At 38.2% G+C, this 20413-nt stretch overlaps 2 protein-coding genes across 14 annotated transcripts in view; one reads left to right on the plus strand and one right to left on the minus strand.

Moving 5' to 3' along the window:
• Nucleotides 1-20413, plus strand: part of CASK (calcium/calmodulin dependent serine protein kinase) — a 350134-nt gene that overhangs the window by 177565 nt on the left and 152156 nt on the right. The window lies entirely within an intron of this gene.
• GPR82 (G protein-coupled receptor 82) lies at nucleotides 2235-6862 on the minus strand. The gene is made up of 3 exons (XM_077888821.1): nucleotides 6633-6862; nucleotides 4552-4614; nucleotides 2235-4419 (listed from the first exon to the last, which is right to left on the minus strand). The coding sequence occupies exon 3, from the start codon at nucleotides 4383-4385 to the stop codon at nucleotides 3375-3377; it is 1011 nt and encodes a 336-aa protein (XP_077744947.1). The 5' UTR covers nucleotides 4386-4419; nucleotides 4552-4614; nucleotides 6633-6862; the 3' UTR covers nucleotides 2235-3374.

A 20413-nucleotide genomic window follows, 5' to 3' on the forward strand; every position in this document is an offset into this window, starting at 1 on the left:
AACTACTTGATTTAGAAAGAAAAGAATGAGGGTTGCCTGGCTGGCTCAGTTGGTGGAGCGTGCAACTCTTTTGATCTTGGGGTCATGAGTTCAGACCCCATGTTGGGGGTAGAGATTACTTTAAAAAAAAAAGATTAAAAAAAAGAATGGCTGTTTCTTTTGCTTATCAGATGTGAATTCTTTCACTGCTCCTCTCCTTCTGAGCTAGGACAGCAAGCATGAATGATATGGCCAAAGCATTTTTTTTTTTTCCTGTCAGGAATAAAACCTTTCTAGCTGTCATAACTCTTCCCACTGATATCGATTCAATTTCAATTTGGGGGCAGTCAGAGGAAGGTCTCTAGCATTAGACTGCAGGATTGATATGCTTAGCAAATTACCAGTCCAGTGTCCTTCTGTGCTGCCTTTGCGGTCTGCCAAGCTATATTTCCATTCAGCTTGTCTTCCCACATTTGTTCCTAACAGCCCCCACCCTGCAGACTGCAAGGCCAGGGGCAGGCTGGGAGAGCCCTTACCAAATAAAGGAGTTTGACATCTTCCTCTTCCACCTAGGAAGTAGAAGCTGTTCCAGGTTGAGTAGTCTATCCGGAAGTTGGCTTATCTGGTCTTAATGATTGTCTTCCCAATTAGTAGCTTGAAAGCCACCTTAATGAGAGTGTATATGGAAAGGATTAAAGGGAAAACATTTGTCTGCCTGCTTTCTGTAGTTAAGATATAATCTCGTTAGCAAATAAGCCAAAGCTTGGGGCTTCTGAAATTGTTTTTAATTCTAACTCACCCATTAAAAACATTGTTTTTCTCAAATTAGTGGTTGCCAGAGCGCAAGGGAGCAAGGGAATGGGCAAAATAGGTGAAGGGGGTTAAGAGATACAAACTTCCAGTTATAAGATAAACGAGTCATGGAGATAAAAAGTACAGGATAGGGAATATAGCCAGTAATATTGTAGTAACATTGTATGGTCACAGATGGTGACTACACCTACCGTGATGAGCATTGAGTAATGTATAGAATTGTTGAATCACTATGCTGTGCACCTGAAACTAATATAACATATAACATGACATGTCAACTATAATAATAAAAAAATTTTGAGCACAGTTTTTCTGAAATCCACACTTTAGAGTAATTTAGAAAGTAGTATTTCATAAAAATACTCACCATAACATTAAACAGCCAGTTTGTCAACAACACACAAAAAAAATTCAACATATTTCACAATTAACCTGTTCAGGAAAGTATCTATGATGTGAAGATAAACATGGTGATAATAAGCTCAGTACAGAGAATTAAAATGGGAGTTTTCTATCAGAATGGCTAACTTAAAGAGAAATTGCATACCTCTTTTCCTGCCTTTTTTAAATGTAGGAAACTCTACTTTGATAATATTTTTTATCTTTTAATTAAAGCCGTGGCAAAATAAAGTGATATTTTTAATAATGATTTTAAACTCCTAACTGCGGTGAGATTAATACTGGATCGCTTATGTAAAATGAAAACAATGATTGGACACCTCTGTTTACAACCTGTACTTAGGGAACTAGAGTTCCCAGGTCTGCTTTTGCATCTGCAAATTAATCTGCTAGAAATCAGATTGCTGCTATAAAAGAATAGATATACACTGTAAACATTTGCAGCCAGCATGCATTTTCTTCAGACTTTTTTTCTGAACATTTTCTTTTCTCAGTTAACTATGGAACTTAAAAAGAGGGGCAGAGGGAATATTTACTGTTTGTTTTCTATTCTTTTTTAATGAAATTTATGCAGATGTGCTGGAAAAACCTCTAGTGACATTGAACAAATGGCTCTTGGGGAATCTGTACAGTGTATTGTTTCTACATTTTTAATTCAGGAACAAAACATGGTATGAGACTAAAGGCTTGGAAGTGCTATGTGAACTTACTTTAAACTTCTTTCTGAGCACCAAAGAAATTACCACGAGGAGAATAAATGAGTCTTTAAGCAGTCTCTAATGAAGTAACAGGTTACCCTTAACGTTTATTCAACTTCAGTTTCATTTAACTCTGTTTGTTTGCTGCTTATCTGAGTAGAGAACGCAAGTACCGTGGGTGTAGAAATTGAAAGCAGACTACAGCTCAAAAGGCACTTATGATCTTTTTAGGAAAAAACACATTAAAAAAATTTTTTAATTAGATTGTACATAGCACAGAGTGTAGCCCCCATCATTTATCTTCCTGACAAGATTATGTGAAACAAAGAAATGACTGAGAAATGCTTATGGTTTAAGTATTTATTTAGATATTGGAGAAAAATGAGGTGACTTATCTATGCACTTCAGTTTTTTCATCAGCAGATTGGCATCCTTTATGGTCATGATGATTGAAATACATGCAAAGTATATAAGCAGAGTGCCTGGCACATAGCACATGCTTAGTGAATGACAGCTACTCAGAATAGTAACATCATCTGATTTAATAATAGTACCTATGAATTACACAGTATTTTTTCATTCTATAAATGACGACATTAACACTTTAAGAAGGTAAGTAATTTAGGATTGTCTGGCTGAATAAGAGATTCAGCTAGGATTGAACCCAGGGAATCTACCTCCAGAGACCAGTCTTTCAACAACAATACTATTATGCTGCCCTTATTATTCCTTCATCTATTTTCAGAAAAAGTAATTGAACATATCTATATGCCAGGTACCATTTGTCGTTAATCACGTTACTTATATTGAATACAGAGGGAAATTTACAAGATGTGATGAAGATAGGCATATGATGACATTCGCTCTTTATTTTGACCAAGCCTAACCTGAATATTTAAGTATATTTATAAAAACACTGGTTTAATAAATACTGGAATGAATGAATATTGCTTCTCACAATAACATGAACAGATGATACAGGATAATACGTTTATAAAACCTTGGATTTTTACATTCTGTTAGTCACACATCTAGATAAGACTTAAGCGAGATAATTTCTGATTCACTTTTTTCTTTTACTCATTTTTAAAGTTACCAATAAAACACTAGGCATAGATAGGCCCTTATATTGCAACTACTAGAAAGCAGAAAAGTCCTAAGCCATTTGCTGCTTTATCCTACAGTCATGACATGTTGTGTTCTAAATAAAAGCATACACAGTTGAGTTTAAAGAGAAAATAGTCTGTTGCTTTCATATGCAGTGAGATCCTTTTATATGCTTGACTTTTGCCTCTGACCGTCTCTGCCAACCCAACTTGCAGTATTAGTAGATCTGTGAAGTAAATTTTATGATTATTTATAAAACCAAAGAAATTTTCTTAGTGCCTGCTATCAAGCAAGCTGTGACCTGTTAATCACATAGTTCTGTATCCCTAATAGCCCTATAAACACTTTTCTATTTTGGTGGTGTCTTCTACTCAGAAGTCATCCATAGGGTTGTATATGTGGGGAATCAGATTTTGTAAAGAGATTATATAGTGTCTTTTTGAACGTTTTATCTAAAAACAGAAATATAATGGGATCTGTGCTACTTCTGGCTGATGCAAGACAGGTGAGGATGTTTTTTATTTCTATTAAATAATTCAGTTGCTGACAGTTCTCTCTTTGGTGTAGAACATAAAAAATGGGTTTAAAAATGCTATATGGAAGGAAGCAAACTACTAGTAGAACCTGGATGACCAGAAGATGCCTTTTCACAGAACTGTAAGTCAGATCTTTTTCCATAATGGATGTACAGGTCCTTATTTTTCTCAGATGGCTGACAAAAGAGTAGTATGATGTTAGCACGACTAAAAATGAAAATCCGATAAGTGTGGTTCCAATGAGGCCTGCGGTCTGTGAGATCACGGCACCTAGTTCTGTCTGCCGGTTATAGCACACATTCTCGTCTCCATCTGTAGCCTCTACAACTGAGTAGTATATGATAACTGGAATAATTATGCCTAGTACAACTCCCCATATATAAACACACAGTTTTCTAGCAAAATTGGGCTGGCGAAATTTTTTCAGTAAATGACCATAAAATACTTTCTCATAGCACGAAGTGGTCTCTTGTACTGAATCCTTTTTCATTAAGGTAGCATAGCGGCTTATGGCAATCCAACTCAAAATTAAGAGGCTGACAAACATACTTGCATGCATGGATAGAGTTCCCAAAAAATTGACCACCGTGCATTGTGCAGATCTATATTCCCATTGAAAACCTTTGAGGAAATAGATACCCATGAAAGGCATGGCACTGCACACAAGTAAGTTTGCAGTCACAAGATGTGCTAGGTAGATGTGCGTTGATGTTTTCTTGGCTATTTTTGTTAAAAATACCCACTGAGAAAGAGAATTTCCAAAGAGACCAACGATGCAAAGGAAGGTATAAATGATTGGTAAAGCCATGGAAGAGATTCTGGATGGTTGAATACACGTTGAGTTGTTACTCATTTATATCAGATTTTCTTGAATTTTGTCTCAGGAGCTAGAATAGAATTGCAGATGCTTAATATTAAAATTATAGATGGTATTTAAACTGAATAGTTTCTGAAAAGCATTGGATGAAATAAAATGTAAATGTATTGGATGGTAAGGGAGAATATAGATACTTTCTTACCTTTTCTATCAGGGTTGTCCAGTGGAAGTAAAAGCAAGAGTTGATTGTAGATAGAACTTTTCTCTAAAAAACAAAATTTGATACAAATAGTTAAATGCCTGAGATTTATCATTCTTTGATTGGTTTTTGCCTAGAAGGGTAATTAAAATATTTTAAGGCACATGCAAGCAATACATACTGACCAAAGGAAAGTGTTGCCCAAGTATTTTGTGATCACCTTAATAGAAAACTGATTTTTATTTTATTTTATTTTTTTTGAAAACTGATTTTTAATTATCACCTTAATTGTACACAAACTGTACATAAATACTTTTCAAAATGGTGTCTTTTTGTGATAAAGTCAAAGCACCTCTCTATAATCTAATACTATTAGAATCATCTGATTTCATTTTTCAGAAGTAAACTTAACTCTACACAAACAAATACTCAGATAAGATCCTGAATCGAACAAAAGGCAAGTATAGTAACCAAGGATAGACACCAAAATCCAAGGTCTTTACCAAAAGACATCAGTAATTTCTTATTTCATATATTTAATGCTAAACTACCATACTGCAATTTTTTTTAAGTTTACTTCAAAATTCCATCTCAAAACCGTAGTTACTGTGCTTGGTGGTTAGAGTGCCCTCATGTGTCTTTGTGTATAATTTAGTACCTGGGTTTTTCAGAGAATATGATTTTTTTTATTAGAGTTCCAGAGAATATTTTTTAAAAGATATTTTAGTCATAGCAGAAATGCAGGCATGGTTTTGCTTTTTTATGTCTTATTTTTATTTGTCGTAGTAATCTCTACATCCAACACAGAGCTCTCGAACTTAGGACCCCGAGATCAAGTGTCACATACTCTTCCAACTGAGTCAACCAAGCCACCCCTATGTCTTATTTTTAAATTAAATGTCCTTTTAATTTAAATCTTTCTTTTTAAAAAAACAAAAAATCTTTCTTGCATCAAATGGTACAGATGAAGTGTTTAAAGAGTCACATACAAACTCTTTTTCATTATTTTGTTCATTGCTTATTTCTTTCAGGTAGGAATAACAAGTTTTTGGATTCTGGTCAAGTAAGAATCATGAGCTCTATTCAGAATGTGCCACATTTCTTTGTGTTTATCACCATAGCTTTCTAGATAACCACATTCTCTTTTATAAAAATCTAGAGTGGGGATTCTCTAAATCTTTTTTTAGTCACGTTCTGTCTTTTGATAAGCAAAAAAGTGTTTCCACGCATCTGCCTTCTGAGATGCCATATACTGCCTTCTTGTATGCCCCCAGCCCCTCAGAGCTCTTTCACCACTCTACCCCTCTTCATAGTCACTGTTTTAAGTTTTGCATCTTAGATTACAGAAATAGGGGTTTTTCCAAATACACTGTTAGAACTTTTTAATAATTTTTTAAACCAAGCAATCCCCACACAAGGACTTGAAAACTAGAGGGCTGTACAGTGTCTCTACACTCAAATATGGAGATTGTTAATTGATGTCTACCAGTGTCTATCATTTTATTTCTTTGCAGTTTTTATTTAGAAAACCATCCACATGCTTCAGAGCAAGTTTGTATCTGAATCCATTGCAGCCTAGCAAATTGGAATCTGGTTGCAGTTAGTATACTATCAGTTGTAAATATATAAAGCCTAATCTGAAACTTGAGTGATTTAAAAACCAGTCAGATAGTGAAATAAGCCAGTTAATTTCCTAAGAAAAATTTATTTCTGAGTAAGTTTTTATATAAGAAATGGAGCTTCCAAAAAAAAAAAGAAATGGAGCTTTCTTTTATGGTGATATTAAAGAAAAATAGCACCCCTGCCTTGTGTAAATAATGCACTATATATTAAAATCTGAAAAGGTAATAGTGCTTCTATATTTACAAATCATATTCTCCTCATTTCAAACTAGCCCACCTCACACAGCATCTGCTATCTCCTATTACTGTCGCCTCACTTTGCTATTTCACACTAGCAAATACTTCCAAACAGAAAGGAGGGGAAAAGACTCTGATGATCAGTTTTCAAAATTTAAATATTTTAGTCCTGTTAGAGTTTTTATAGAATTAACTTTTAATCTAAAAGTAAGTGATCACTCTTACCTGCTCAAGTAGTTTACACCAATCAAGGCTCTGTTGCTCAGGGCAGGACTGATAAATTTCAGACTTCAGATTCTCTGGTCACCCAGTATCCTTCGATTCTAGTCAGTGTGACTAGATTCTTGCATGACACCAACTATGGGGGGTGGGAATTAAACAGACTATTGAAGAAATTGAATGCTTATGGTAAATGTAGCAACTACCTCTCAGAAAACCTCATTTCTCTATTTCTGTGGTGGGCGGAAGTTGGTGGACAATATATATATTGTACTTCCTTATGATTATTACATGAACCAGCTCTACCTCAAGTAGCTTAATATCAGCATGCTGGGCTGAAGTTAAGTTTGAAGGTGTAGTCCCCATAGCTAGTCTTATACATCACAGTGGTAGAGGGAACCACTTCAGAGTCCCGCCAAGAAAATACTGATATAAACCGGTCTGTAAAATCACTTGTGGATGGTGTATTTGCAATTTGTCTTTATCAAGAATAAAGGGAAACAAAGCCCAAAGTTTTCTTACCAGTAGCAGCTTAGTAGAGTCAAATATCCTAGAGCTGGAATAGAACCTCATGATCATCTATGGGTACAAGCCCTTCGTTTTAAGAATGAAGAAGTAAGACCCAGAGCAGCACAGAGACTGCACCCAAGGCTTTGGGTCCCAACTTGGTTACCAAGTGAATGAACCCATTCTACTTGCAACTGCCCTGTGAGCCCCTCATTCAGGTTCAGAGTAGTGTACATTGTTTGGAGCATTTCATAGTGGATTTGGGGAATCCCAGAAAATGCTGGAATCTGAAGGCCAAATGTTCCTCAAATTTATGTTATGATATAAACAATCCAGTTTTAGAGATAGGATTGTTTAATGAGTCTATGACCTAGTAACAAAATGAAAGCTCAGTGTACAGCTGAGATGCCAGACTTGCGTCACATATTACCCTTCCTTGTGTAGTGAAACCACCAACTACCAGGAGGGAGTCTGAGAATGGGAACAGAAATCTAATTTTATCAAACATGAGCATTTCAGTTATCAGTAAATCTTCACTTAAACTCAATCGAAGTACCTTGCCATTTCTCATAACCCCCAATGCGTATCTTATTTCATGTTGATTGCACATATCCTCCCTGATGTTTGCTAATTGCTCTAAAACAAAAGTGAGAACTACCTGAGTGGATTTTGTTCTGCTGCTGTTCATCTTTGTAATGCTTGCCATCATTTCATTGAGAACAGTGACTCACCCAGGGTTATACAACCATTGACTGCAGAGTAATTTGACCATTCTGGAATTTCTGTCTCTTTTTACTTCAACAATTTTTCATGTCCCAGGAAGGAATTACTTAGAACAACAACAACAACCAAAAAAAAAAAAAAAAAAACAGTTTGAATTAATTTAGAGAGAACGGAAATGAGATGCTGTTTATAAGTGATTCAGAGATAATTTTAGCATTATCACTTTGAGGCTTAAGCACCTTTAGTCCAAAAAAAAGGAGAGAGAATGACTTTGTTCTCCACTACCTTTCCTCCATTGTCCCCAGACTCAGGAAGTAATACCATCACTTCTTTATTCAAGCCCAAAACCTAAGAATTATCCTTGATTCCTCACTTTACTTCATATCTCACATCCAGTCAATTCCTACAGCTTCTCCCGCTACCACCACCACCAGTAGTAGCCACATTTAACCAAAGCTTATGTGCCAGGCATCCTGCTAGGTGTTTTGCGTGTCGTCTTTAATCATCACAATACCCTGTGAAATAAGAAGTACAAAATATATTCAGTTTAAAGGTGAGGAAAACAACTGCAGATAGATCATCTAAGTTGCCTAAGATCATGCAGCCATCTGTCCTCACAACATGGTTAGTGGCTTACGCGCACACACACACACACACACACACACACACACACACAGCAAATGATTCAAGAAAACAAGACCATGGGATGCCTTGGTGGCTCAGGGATTGAGCGGCTGCCTTTGGCTCAGGACATGATCCCGGATTCCCGGGATCAAGTCCTGTATCGGGCTCCTTGCATGGAGCCTGCTTCTCCTCCCTCTGCCTATGTCTCTGCCTCTCTTTGTCACTTCTGCAGTATTATCTTAGTCACACAGAGGCAGCAGTGATTCCTTATGAAGAGGGTAAATAAATAGCAGGGGTGATGAGCATTGGGACTCATCTTGGAAACTGGCTACCATAGGATGTCAGTCAACCATGGGACCAAGGAAGAGTGAAAAGTACTTCTTAAAGTGATTGTCAGGCAATTTATTGAGTCAGGCAATAAATATTGTCATTTATTGAGCAAGAGTGCCTGGATGGGTGTACATTTTGTCATATCTTCCTCTCTCTTGATTTTCAGTGCTCTATATTAAACAGTACAGTTCACTTAAAGAATATTTATTAGAGTTCCTACTATGTTTCTTGTAGTGCGTGGAAGTCACATAAGTGAAGTATATCAGCCACAAGCTAATGCAGGGTCTCTAGAAATTCAAGAGCAATTCCACAAGCAAGCCAAGAATTCAGATTAATAATGTAATGTGTGATATGTCGCAGACTTCAGATGCTCTACAAAATAAAGGAGAAAATATTGAATCATAATGGTTCTGGAAGGCCAACATAACTAGAAGGAAAGAGAACACATGCTAAGCTATAATTCTGTCCTCGGTAGGGACTGAGCAGAACATTTTACATATAAGAACCCTAACAGTGGGTGGTAGAGGTCCCATTTTACACGTAAGGAAATTGAGTTTCATAGAGGTTAAATAGCATGCCCAAGGTGACACAACTAGTAAATTAACTTGAAAGCACATGTATTTTTTTTTCAATCTCATACTCTGCCTTTGAAAGCAGAAATTATTGGTCTTTCTTAGGGATCAGTTAATTGTACCTGGTGGTACTTACAGCAGGAAAACTAGGGTCAAATTTTAAATACTTTTAACTTTGTTCAAACAGGATTTCCTGTCTTGGGCTCTAAGGTAGCAGAATTGACTATGGAAAGAATCAAATCTGATCTTCTAATCTTTGAAAACTTTGGACTTCAGGCTAAGTTGTATCCCATCAATAGCAGTATAAATTATTCTTGATTGAGGCAATTTTTTAATTTCTTAACTGAAATATAAGGAATTTTCTTAATTTATATTTTTCTCTTTTTTTAAGATTTTATTTATTCATGAGAGACACAGAGAGACAGACAGAGACACAGGCAGAGGGAGAAGCAGGCTCCATGCAGGGAGCCTGATGTGGAACTCGATCCCGGGACTCCAGGATCAGGCCCTGAGCCGAAAGCAGATGCTCAACCACTGAGCCACCCAGGCGTCCCTAATTTATATTTTTCTAATAAATACGACAATTGGTAGAAAAGTATAAATGTCAGAACATACAGAATTCACCAAAATATAACTTGTCAGGTGGAAATTTCAAGGATTACAAGTCCTCTGTAAAAGTGGCCCCTTGGGCTTTTCTCACTCAGGACATCAGTAGTTCTCTTTGGTTTCTCATTCATCTTTCCCATCCAGGCCCTCTTCAGAGTCCTGCTTCTGTTAGTCAAGTGCAAATGCTCTTGTCCAACACTTCTAATTACTGCCTGCATCATCTGCCAAATACAGATCTCCTGGGTGTTCTGCTCTGAGCCTTATGATTTACTTGTCAAGGTGTTAGAGTAATTCCTGAGAATATAAGCCCTGCCTCATGCTAAGTTTCCTGCTCTCAAAATATTTGTGTGTCAAATGAATGTTTCACTTTGTCCCCAGAATTCATGTGGAGTCGTTCAGTAAGAATGGTTCAGAAGGCAGGCATGTGGTAATTTATTTTGACAGTCTTTGATGAGCTGTATACAGGAAGAGTGTGTGAGACTTTTCCTGACTCCTGTGGATTATAGGGGTCAGGATTAGGGTCCCTTATCAATTTCCGTCAGAGCCAGAACCCAGAGGACACAAGACACCTCACTCATACCTGAAACTTAATGCTTCAACTAGACAGTTATTATAGGCTGGTGTTAGGCTGGTGTCTAGTCTGAACTGGCTGCAGTTAGCCTTTTTGAGTACTCTTTTTGACCAGTCAGGAGTTCAGGGCATCGGGAGGCCGGTGTGCAGAAAGAGAACATTAGTCTGTGTTAGAACATCACATTCAGAAGATAAGTGATTCTCCAAAAGGGGGGCAGTGGAAGCCTTTTATCCAGTTCAGTGCATACCCGAGGCAGTGGTTACCTTTAGGAAGAGTGAAACACAGACCTCTTACTCAAAGCTGTGGTTTGTTCAAGCCTCTCTGAGCCCCCTGCTCCCTTCAGGAAGTGGTGTCTGGCCACAGCCCCATCTCCATTGCACTGCTCACAGGTCCTTGCTGCTCCTCCAAGCAGCTGTACTCATGGCCGTCGCACCCTTAATCAGGGTTTCCAGAACTTCTGTTTTGAAGAGCTGATTTCTCAGCAAATCGTGGAGGTATCTCCCTCAAAAGCTATTTTTAAAACAGCAGAAATTACAGTCCAGGGTTTGAAAGCTTAGCAATCGGGCAGAAAAGTGATTAGCTTTGTAAGAAAGGTCCAATGACAAAATGTAAAGGGACCCAGTCATCAAAGTCTCTTTATACTTCACCTCTAGCTTTTGTCTTTTCATACAGGTTTGCATGCATGGGATAGACATGGTCTTCTAGAATTGCACTCCACAGAAACACTAGCAGTCTTGGTGGTGGGTTGTAAGACTGGAATGACCTCAGGTGGCAGAGGGAAGTAGCTGGGAACTTAGGTTCAGGGAAGGGAAAAAACTTCAGCGTTGGATTACATGAGGTAAATATGTTTTTGAGGGCAAATTTTGAATTTCAACATTTTTGAGTCACTTAAGTTTAATACATCTCCTGCTTCAGAACCTACTGTTCTTTTTTTTTTTTTTTTTTAATTTTTGGACCCCGCCCCGCATGGCCGGTTCTTTTTTTTTTTAAGTTTCTTTGAAAAGCTAAAAGTAGGGGTGCCTGGGTGGCTCAGTGGTTGAGCTCCTGCCTTCAGCTCAGGTCATGATCCTGGGGTCCTAGGATCCAGTCCCAAGTCAGGCTCTGCACTTAGCCCAGGGTCTACTTAAGATTCTCCCTTGCCCTCTCCCCCCTCTTGCTCGTGCTCCCTCTCTCTTTTTCTCTCAAATAAATAAAGGGGCACCTGGGTAGCTCAGTGGTTGAGCATCTGCCTTTGACTCAGGTCATGATCCTGGGGTCCCAAGATTGAGTCCCGCATCAGGTCCCCCAGAGGGAGCCTGCTTCTCCCTCTGCCTATGCCTCTGCCTCTTTCTCTTTGTCTCTCATGAATAAATAAATAAAATCATTTTTTTAAAAAGCCAAAAGTTGAGAGAAAATTTTCTGAAAATGAAACATTTGATGATAGAATTCTAAAGATAATTTAGGTGATCCTGTTGCCCCAGGTACAAAAGACATCCCTGTACCGCTGCCCTGGGAAACAGCACCTCGGATTGCAGTGAGAGTTTGGGAACTGAGAAGGTGTCCTACATCAGTTCCCCGGAACTCTCACCACTGTCCCTTTCTTCCCAAGACCAAGCTTTCCTGGCCAGTTTATTACCAGTCATTTCTGGATTTCTAGATACAAGTGTCTTGAGGTTAAGTCCCCTGCTCCGTGTCTTCTCCTGTCCTTATTTAAGGGGCAAAAAGAGAGATGTGAAGGGAAGGCAAGGGGCAGTTGGGTACCTGAGGCCTTGCCTCCTGTCCTGAGTATCTGGGTTCATTTTCTCTTACTAAGAGCCCCAAGTATTGAAGTACCAAGCTTTCCTGAGAACCAGTTTTAGGAAATTTATAATAATAAATGGCAACCACTGAAGTGCTTTTTATATATATATTTGATCCATGTTTTAAATATCTCTGAGATGCAGGTACTCTTCTAACTTCTATTTTCTAGCTGAGGAGATGGAGGCCCACAAAAGAGAAATAACTTGCCAACAGTAATAGAACTGCTAGAGCATTGATCTTAGATTTGGATCCAGGCAGTGTGACTTCAGAGCTGCCATCAGAATCTGATTTATTGTGTTGGGTAAGGTGCCCAAGTATCCCCAGTGACCAAAAACATATCTTACTTATATACCTTTTGGCAGTCTTCAATCTGGAAACGTATTAGCTGCTGCTAACTCCTTGTTGTAGATGTGCCTTTTCCCCTCTGTAACTGATAAGTAGTCAGAGGCTCATATTTTGAGACTCTGTGAATGTACTGTTTCCCTTTCACTCCATTGATTTCAACATTCATTGATGATCCTTGCCTAAATCAGTTCTTACATTGATGGACACATCTTGGTAGTATTTTTGATGGATGCAGATATATGAGATTTAAAGCCATCACTTGAAGGCATCACTCTAAATAAGTCTTGGTGTTGAGATAATTCTCAAATTGTGCTGTCTGTAGCCTAACTTCTAATACTATAATGTTTTCTCTTCTTCCCTGTCCTCCATCAAAAACCAGCCTCAAGTGTATTGTTTTAATAAACTGACAAATAAAACATTGAGGCCAAGAAACGTAAGTTCTCTGGAGTACCATACCTCCAGAAATACCTGGTTAAGAAAATTGGAAAAAAGAAACCATAGGTAAAAATGTTTGCACACAAGTCTGTAACTCATTTCTTTGGCAATGCTTTGGCCAGCAGAGGGCAATGTATTACCAGCCCTAGGTAAGCCTCTCTTGCAATTAAAGGCTGAAGCATAAGCTGCCCATGTTGCTCTGTTTTCCAGCTAGAAACTTAAAACAATCTACAAGTTTAGTTTTTTTAAGTTCTAACAGAATGATGAACCTTGTCATTTTACTAGCTGAAAAACGCTTTAAACGTGATAGAATAAAAGTAATTGTATGGACAAGGATTTCTGTCCTTAAGAAGAAAACCCATTACTACTCATCTGCCTTTAATAGGATATGTCCTTTGGGTACTTTTTTCTTTTGTACCAGTGATTATCATAAGAGTTGCCTTTGTAAAACACTCACAACCTCACAATTACAATCATCCTCACAGTAAAAAGAAAGTCTGACATTTCAGTATGTGAAAGTTGTCATCATATCTTCTGGTTTTACTTGACTTTGTTTTTAATCACAGCAATTCATGGACATAGTTTTAAAAGTCAAAGAATACTGAAAGGCTTATAGTGAAAACATGTCTATTAACAAATGTAATCTAAGGCATATTTCACCTAAAGAAGAAAAATATGAGAAGTCACTGTTCTTCACCCCTATAGTCCTTCCTCCTATCGGCTTAACAAACTCTGCAGATGCTTTAAGAAACCCCCTAACCAGTTGCCTTCTTATTGGTTCTCTCCATCAGGTGGGAGCATACGCTTGTTTTTATCTCTGAGAACACATGATTTGTTACTAAATCTTCGATAACCCTGCCACTCCCCATTCTGCAGTGGTTTGGAAAATAGATATATCTCTCTCTTCCTCACACACACACTTTCAAGTAAAATAATTCAAGGCATTGTCTCTTTTGTTAATGAAATGACTTACCGTATTCAATGTTGCCTTTTTAGAAATAGTACACATACTTTTTGTTTATATTTTATATGCATCGTTTATCTACTGCTGCGTATTAAACCACCCCCAGACTTGGTGGCTTATGACAACAAGCATTTATTCACTCTCAATTCTGCAATTTGTTCTGGGCTCAGCTGGGTAGTTCTTCTGTCATTCTCACCTGGGGTCATTCTGCAGCTATGTAGCTTCTTAGTAGCTGACACTGGATGGTCCAAGATGGCCTTACTCTTGTGTCTGGACCCTCAGCTGGGATGGTTGTGCAGGCTGAATGTCTCTCTCCATGTGATCCTTCTAATGGTTTTATTTATAATGTCATGGTCTCAGGGTTCCAAGAGGGCAAATCTGGAAGCTGCAAGGGTTCTTAAGGTTTTGCTCAGATGTCCTACAATGTCCACCACATTTTATTGGTCAAAGCAAGTTGCAGTACCTGCCCAGATTCAAGAGGTGGGCAAAAGACTCCACCTCTAAATGGGAGGAGCTGCAGATAATTTTAATCTACCATCTTTAATCTACCATATCTTCTAATATGCTTGTAATGATAATGTTTTAACTAGATTTTTATATTTTTCCCTGAAAGTGCATTTGCATTGGTTCTTTCCTTGAGGGCTAATTTAGTATGTGTAACTCAGAGTCCATGGCTTCTTGGACAGTATTTCAAAAAGAAGAGTTGAGGTTACTTTGCAGAGAGGTGCCCCCTGTGTGTCCCACTTGGGTCTTGGAGCTGTCATTTTGTTTTGATTATTTCTTATAAAGTGCATCAAAAGTATCATGAATCCATGCTGTTTCTTTTGTACTTCTTATCCTCTATTAATACCCTTTCCCTTTCCATTCTGTTTCCAGAATATTAATGTAGCCTTTCAGTAAAACTGGAAGGAAAGTCTATTTCTGCTAGTTTGATCCTGAAAGCTGGATAAATTCATTGATCTCTCCAATACTAATGCCTAAAAAGATGTGGAAAGACAATTAGTCTAGATTACCCCTTTGGTAACACCCACCCTCCCCCAATACCATGCTGGTTTGTACTCACTACTCAATATTTCCTTATTTTCAGGATCATAAATGGAAACTATCAGAGCATGAGACCCACATTTACTTACTTAGCTGATTCCTCTCACTAGTTGCCACATATATTTGGACCTCTGTAATCGGTCCCCAACACGAGCTGACCGGTGTGTTCCAGTGTTTTTCAAGACTCCCTGGCCACAAAGGGGAACTGAATATGAACATGCATGCAAACCTCATCAGTTCCGTTTGCAACCAGCTGAAAGTTGTTTTTCATATAGGGGAAACAATGTTTTTCTTTTGAGTATAAACAATTGCCAGTATTTCTGCTTCTATTAGATCAGGGGACAGACAAGAGAAGACAACACTAAATTGTGAGAAAGGCAGCTTAAAGTAGGAAAACAGCAAAAATTCAATTGAGGAAGAGAAAGAGGTACTGCTGTGTACAGGAAAGGAACAAAGCAGAGATGAGGGATTGGGGTACTAGAAAGTCTTAGTAAGTAATAGAGGCAGGAACTGTATAAAGGAAATGTCTGTAACGGGAAAGGGCCTGTAGTAGCATTGCCAGCAGTATTAACGGAAGCCATTAAAATCTCTTGGCCCAAAAGTTTGCCATTGGATAAAATTTGAAAATAAAACCCATTAGAGTGATGACCATTCCCACCAGAGCTCATGCTGCTACTGAACCAGGGTTTATAGCGAAGGTGCCTTGTCTCCATTTCAGAATGTGATGTGGTGACCCATTTGGCCACTCTGATTACCGAACAAAATGAAGAGTCAATAAGAAAACAAAGAAACCTAAGCACCTAATAGAAATGTCACAGAGTTCCTAGAATCCATCAACTTATTTTAGATCTAGTTTAAATAATCTCTTAGCAATAAAAAATGCCCATTATGGGCTGAGCAAGAGACATAGGTCAAATTTACCACAAAAGAAGATTGAGAGAAACTGCTTGGGGACCACTGACCATACATCAAGCAGCCTCATGCGCGCACGCGCACACACACACACACACACACACACACACACAAAAGCATGAGCAGCCCTGAGGGCATTACTGTATTAGCATATGATAGCACAACAGGATCACAGGTGGCCCCCACTTGCCAGTCATTGAGGCAATGAATGTTCTGCAAGACCCAAAATTTCTATTAATGAAATCTAAAGAACATCTGATCCAAAATCTGTTAAATGCTTGAAATACTTTGATACCTTCCCAGCCTGCTGGGCATCCATACTATATCGAAATTAACAAATAACTCTCTGCGTTCTATTTCATTTGAGATTTGTAATTATTAGAAAACCCTCTCTTACTATCTGGTAAAACATGCTGCTTTCACCTTCACCCATCCTCTTTCAGTTTATTCTCTGAAGCTACACACAGGTTTTTGCTATAATGTCTTTTCCTTTGGTCTTCTGTTCTAAGGCTACATAATCTCATTCTCTCAGCTCTTTTTCTGGTATCCTGCAAGGTGCCTTCACTGTCCTCTTCTATTTGTTCAACTTTCAGAGCGTGTTTCTGATGAGCACATGATTGGTCTATTACCGCACTTGTCCTGGACAGTGCTGTTATTCATGAAAGCTGAAGTTAAATGACCCTTTGTGAGTTACACCCCACCCCCACCCCCACCTCATTTGTTCCAGATCAGCATCCACTGTATATCTTTCTAGTTCCAATATTCACCTTCAGTTTCTGGCCATTCCATTTTATATATTTTCCCTTACCATTGGAGTACTTGGATAACATATATTGAATCCTTCTTCCTGTCCAGGTACTCATTCATTAACTCATTTAGTCCTCACAGCAATACCATGAGTTAGGTACTCCTTATTTTCTCAGTGGAAGAAAGCAAGCTTGTCCGAGGTTACATCGTAAGTGGTAGAGTCAGAAATTGAACTTGGGCAGTCTGACTGTGATGTGCAAGACTGCAAGAGGCGCCCTTCTAACCTGGCTGTTACGCTCACTTTCAGTTCTGTTATTTAATGATGTTTAATGTCTTTAGGCCAGACAGACTTTTTGGATCCATCCCTGCCATAATCCCAGCTTATGGCCTTACTGATGGTAATATTGCTCCATTGCTCAAGACTCTTCTCCTGGACTGTGTCTAAATGGTCACTACAAACATCTTTCTATGTTAATACATTTAACAGGTCACCTCATGGCCCAGGAGGCTTTCTGTACCTTCAAGCATATCTGTACTCAGATATTTGAATTGTGTAGTTTAACTCAAAAAACATTTCTGTGTTCTCAGGGAATGTCTCATCTGGACTCCATTTATGACTAAAATGCCAAGCTAATCATAATTTTTGTCTGCAAATACTTTAGTGTAGTATTAGAAAGCTGTATATCAAAAGGCCATGGTTTATCTAGATTTCTTATTAGAAAGTTTCTTTTAAAGCAGAAGAGAAAATGTCTTAACTTTAGTCGTGGTATGGTGTCTGGCAAAAGAAACCATAAGCAAAGGAAAAGGCAAGACCCACGCTGAGAGAAGTGATTAACAACCCAGATAAACAACAAAAGATTAGTATCCAGAATATGTAAAGAACTATTTCAACAATTTGAAAGAAATGAGTAAAAGAGAAGCAACTAATTAAGGGGGCAAGGAGAAGAGGCACAGATATGAACAGACCATTTACCCAAGAAGAAATCTGAATGGAGGAACAAAAAACAAAACATGAATGGATGCTCCATTTCAATTGTAATCAAGGAAACACAAATAAAAACCACAGGGAAGAAGGGCATCTGGGTAGTTCAGCAGTTGAGCATCTGCCTTTGGCTCAGGGCGTTGATCCCTATGATCCCCGGGATCCTGGGATCAAGTTCTGCATCAGGTTCCCTATAGGGAGCCTGCTTCTCCCTCTGCCTATGTCTCTGCCTCTCTCTGTGTGTCTTTCATGAATAAATAAATAATTATCTAAAAGAAAAAAACCACAGGGAGGTGCCATTTACACCTACCAGATGGGCAAAAGTTCGTAAATATGATAAAACCAAGTATTGCCAAACAATTCATGTCTTACTAGACTCATGTCTCAACTCCTGTCTCTCACTAGTGGGAGAGGTATATAAATTGGTAAAATCACTTTGGAAAGCAGTTTGTCACAACAGAGGTAAATTGTGGATGCACATACCCATTACAAGCAAGCATTTCTCCTTCTAGGTGTCAGCCATAGAGAAATTCCACACATGTGCATGGGGCATACAAGAGACCATGGTTTCTAATAGTGAAAAAGTGGAAACCACCTAAGGGCCCACTGTCAGGTGAAATGGAGAATTGAGCTATTGTTCGTTCCCACAGTAAAACACTGTGTATCAGTGCAATGAATCAATGAGACCTACACTATCAATATAAACAAATTGAGTGAAAAAGTAACAAAAGGATGTAGTAATAAGATATTCTTTGTGTCCATTTTAAAAACAAAAACTAGTACATATTGTTATATGTACCTGTGTTATAAAAGTATAAAAATGCACATCAGAATTATATGTACTAACTTCAGGAAAGAAGATACCTCAGAAGGAGCTTTAGTGAAGCTAGCTTTGGGGGTTATGTCTGGATGCAAGAGAACAATTAAGCAAATAGCGCCAAGTGTTAACATCTATGCAGTTTGGGTGATGAGTGCTTGCTGCTTTCTCTGTGGTGTTTTCCCCCGTTATTGGATGTTTGAAATGTATTAGAATTTTTTAAAAAATTATACGTGGAATGACCCAAGCAGAGTAAAACTGCAATAGTTAACTGTTGGTCCTACAAAAACTGTATGACTTACTAAAGCAAAAGAGATTCTGTGCATCGTCCATACCTGTATTCAAACCATAATTAGAATCTTTTTTTCCAGATCTCATCTTAGGATGGTTATTTATGCATTTCCTTGACCAGAAGCAAAATTAATAAGGATGAGGTGCTCTAAAACCTAATTTTCCCCCATTCATTTTGTATGCTTTTGTACTAGATTACGATCCATGTTTCATGCAGAGCTTTCCCAGAGTGTGCAAATGTGCCACAGCTAGAAAACCAGTCTTCTAAGATTTTGGCTTTTTGACCTCACAGAATTTGGATGAGTGATAAGCAGAATTTTTTGCCTCAAGTGCATATTATTGCCAATTTATGGGGTTTTTTTTAAGACATTTCTGTAGTTAACCATTATGCTTGGGCAGAAGGAAATGAAAACAAAAAGCATGATCTTAGCAGAGACAATGTCTATGGAGTCAAAGTCTACTGACTCGCATCCCCTCCTATGTAAAAGGCAATTTTATTTAGAACTGCTGTAATGTAGATTAAATGATGATAATGTGTGTTTAGCATCTAGCAGCTAAAGGGCACATAAATATCTCTGACTTTGCTTCTCATTTTCTTGCATGTGAACTTGAAAGGGGGGAAATAAGAAGCATACCAGAAGTTTAGGAGAAACCTAGCACTTCCTTTCCAGCTCTGAGTCTTTTGTTACCACCACCCACCCAACCCTCCAGTCTTCTAACAAACCAGACTGAACCGAAGAACTGCAACAGCCACATACTGGTGTGTGCGCTCAACAGGGCCACATAGCTATGAAAAAAGACGTTGCCTCAGCCAACGTGAGAGCGTGCATTAGTTTCTATCTCATCTGAGTTGACAGAATTCAGGTTATATTCTGAGTTTCGAAAACTTTCTTCTGATGAAAAAATAGAAGTTTCTTTGCAAGTTATGACGTCTATTGGCACCTGACCTAAAAGGCTCTCCTAGTAGATGTCACATCTGTTGTGAATATCTTTCCCACCTTGTGCTTTTGCATTTATGTTTGTGGTTTTTGACCAAAAAAAAAATAAGCTATGCATTTTCCCAATAGTTATTTCTATTGTTTTATTAATAGAAGGTTCTTGCCCATCCACAGAGGAGTTAGTCACCTATCTTTAAGTCTTTTCATGGTTCCATTATTTACACTTAACAATCTAATCCACTTTATAATGTTTTGTGTGTGCCATGAGGTGAGGCTATAAGCTAGCTTTTGATTAAGAAGCACCACACTCTTTATTAATCCATCCCTTCCTTCCCCCATGCTTTTCATGATGTCTCTTTTATTTGCAGTGGTTCTTTCTCAGGAAAGAAAGTGTATCACAGTCACTCAGGAAACCTCAAAAATCCACTTAACTCCACTTTGCAAGATTCTAGCACATTTTGAGTAACAGAATCTTAGGTTTCCCTCTGATTGTTCCTGCCCCTGCTCTTTTGAGAACCGTTAATTATGTCACATAATCTTCTGGATCACGGAGGGTCTGCTTAGAGATGTGTATTCTCTTCTACTGATAAACTTATCCTT

This window comes from Canis aureus, chromosome X (assembly GCF_053574225.1).
Source record: "Canis aureus isolate CA01 chromosome X, VMU_Caureus_v.1.0, whole genome shotgun sequence".
NCBI classification, from domain to species: domain Eukaryota; kingdom Metazoa; phylum Chordata; class Mammalia; order Carnivora; family Canidae; genus Canis; species Canis aureus.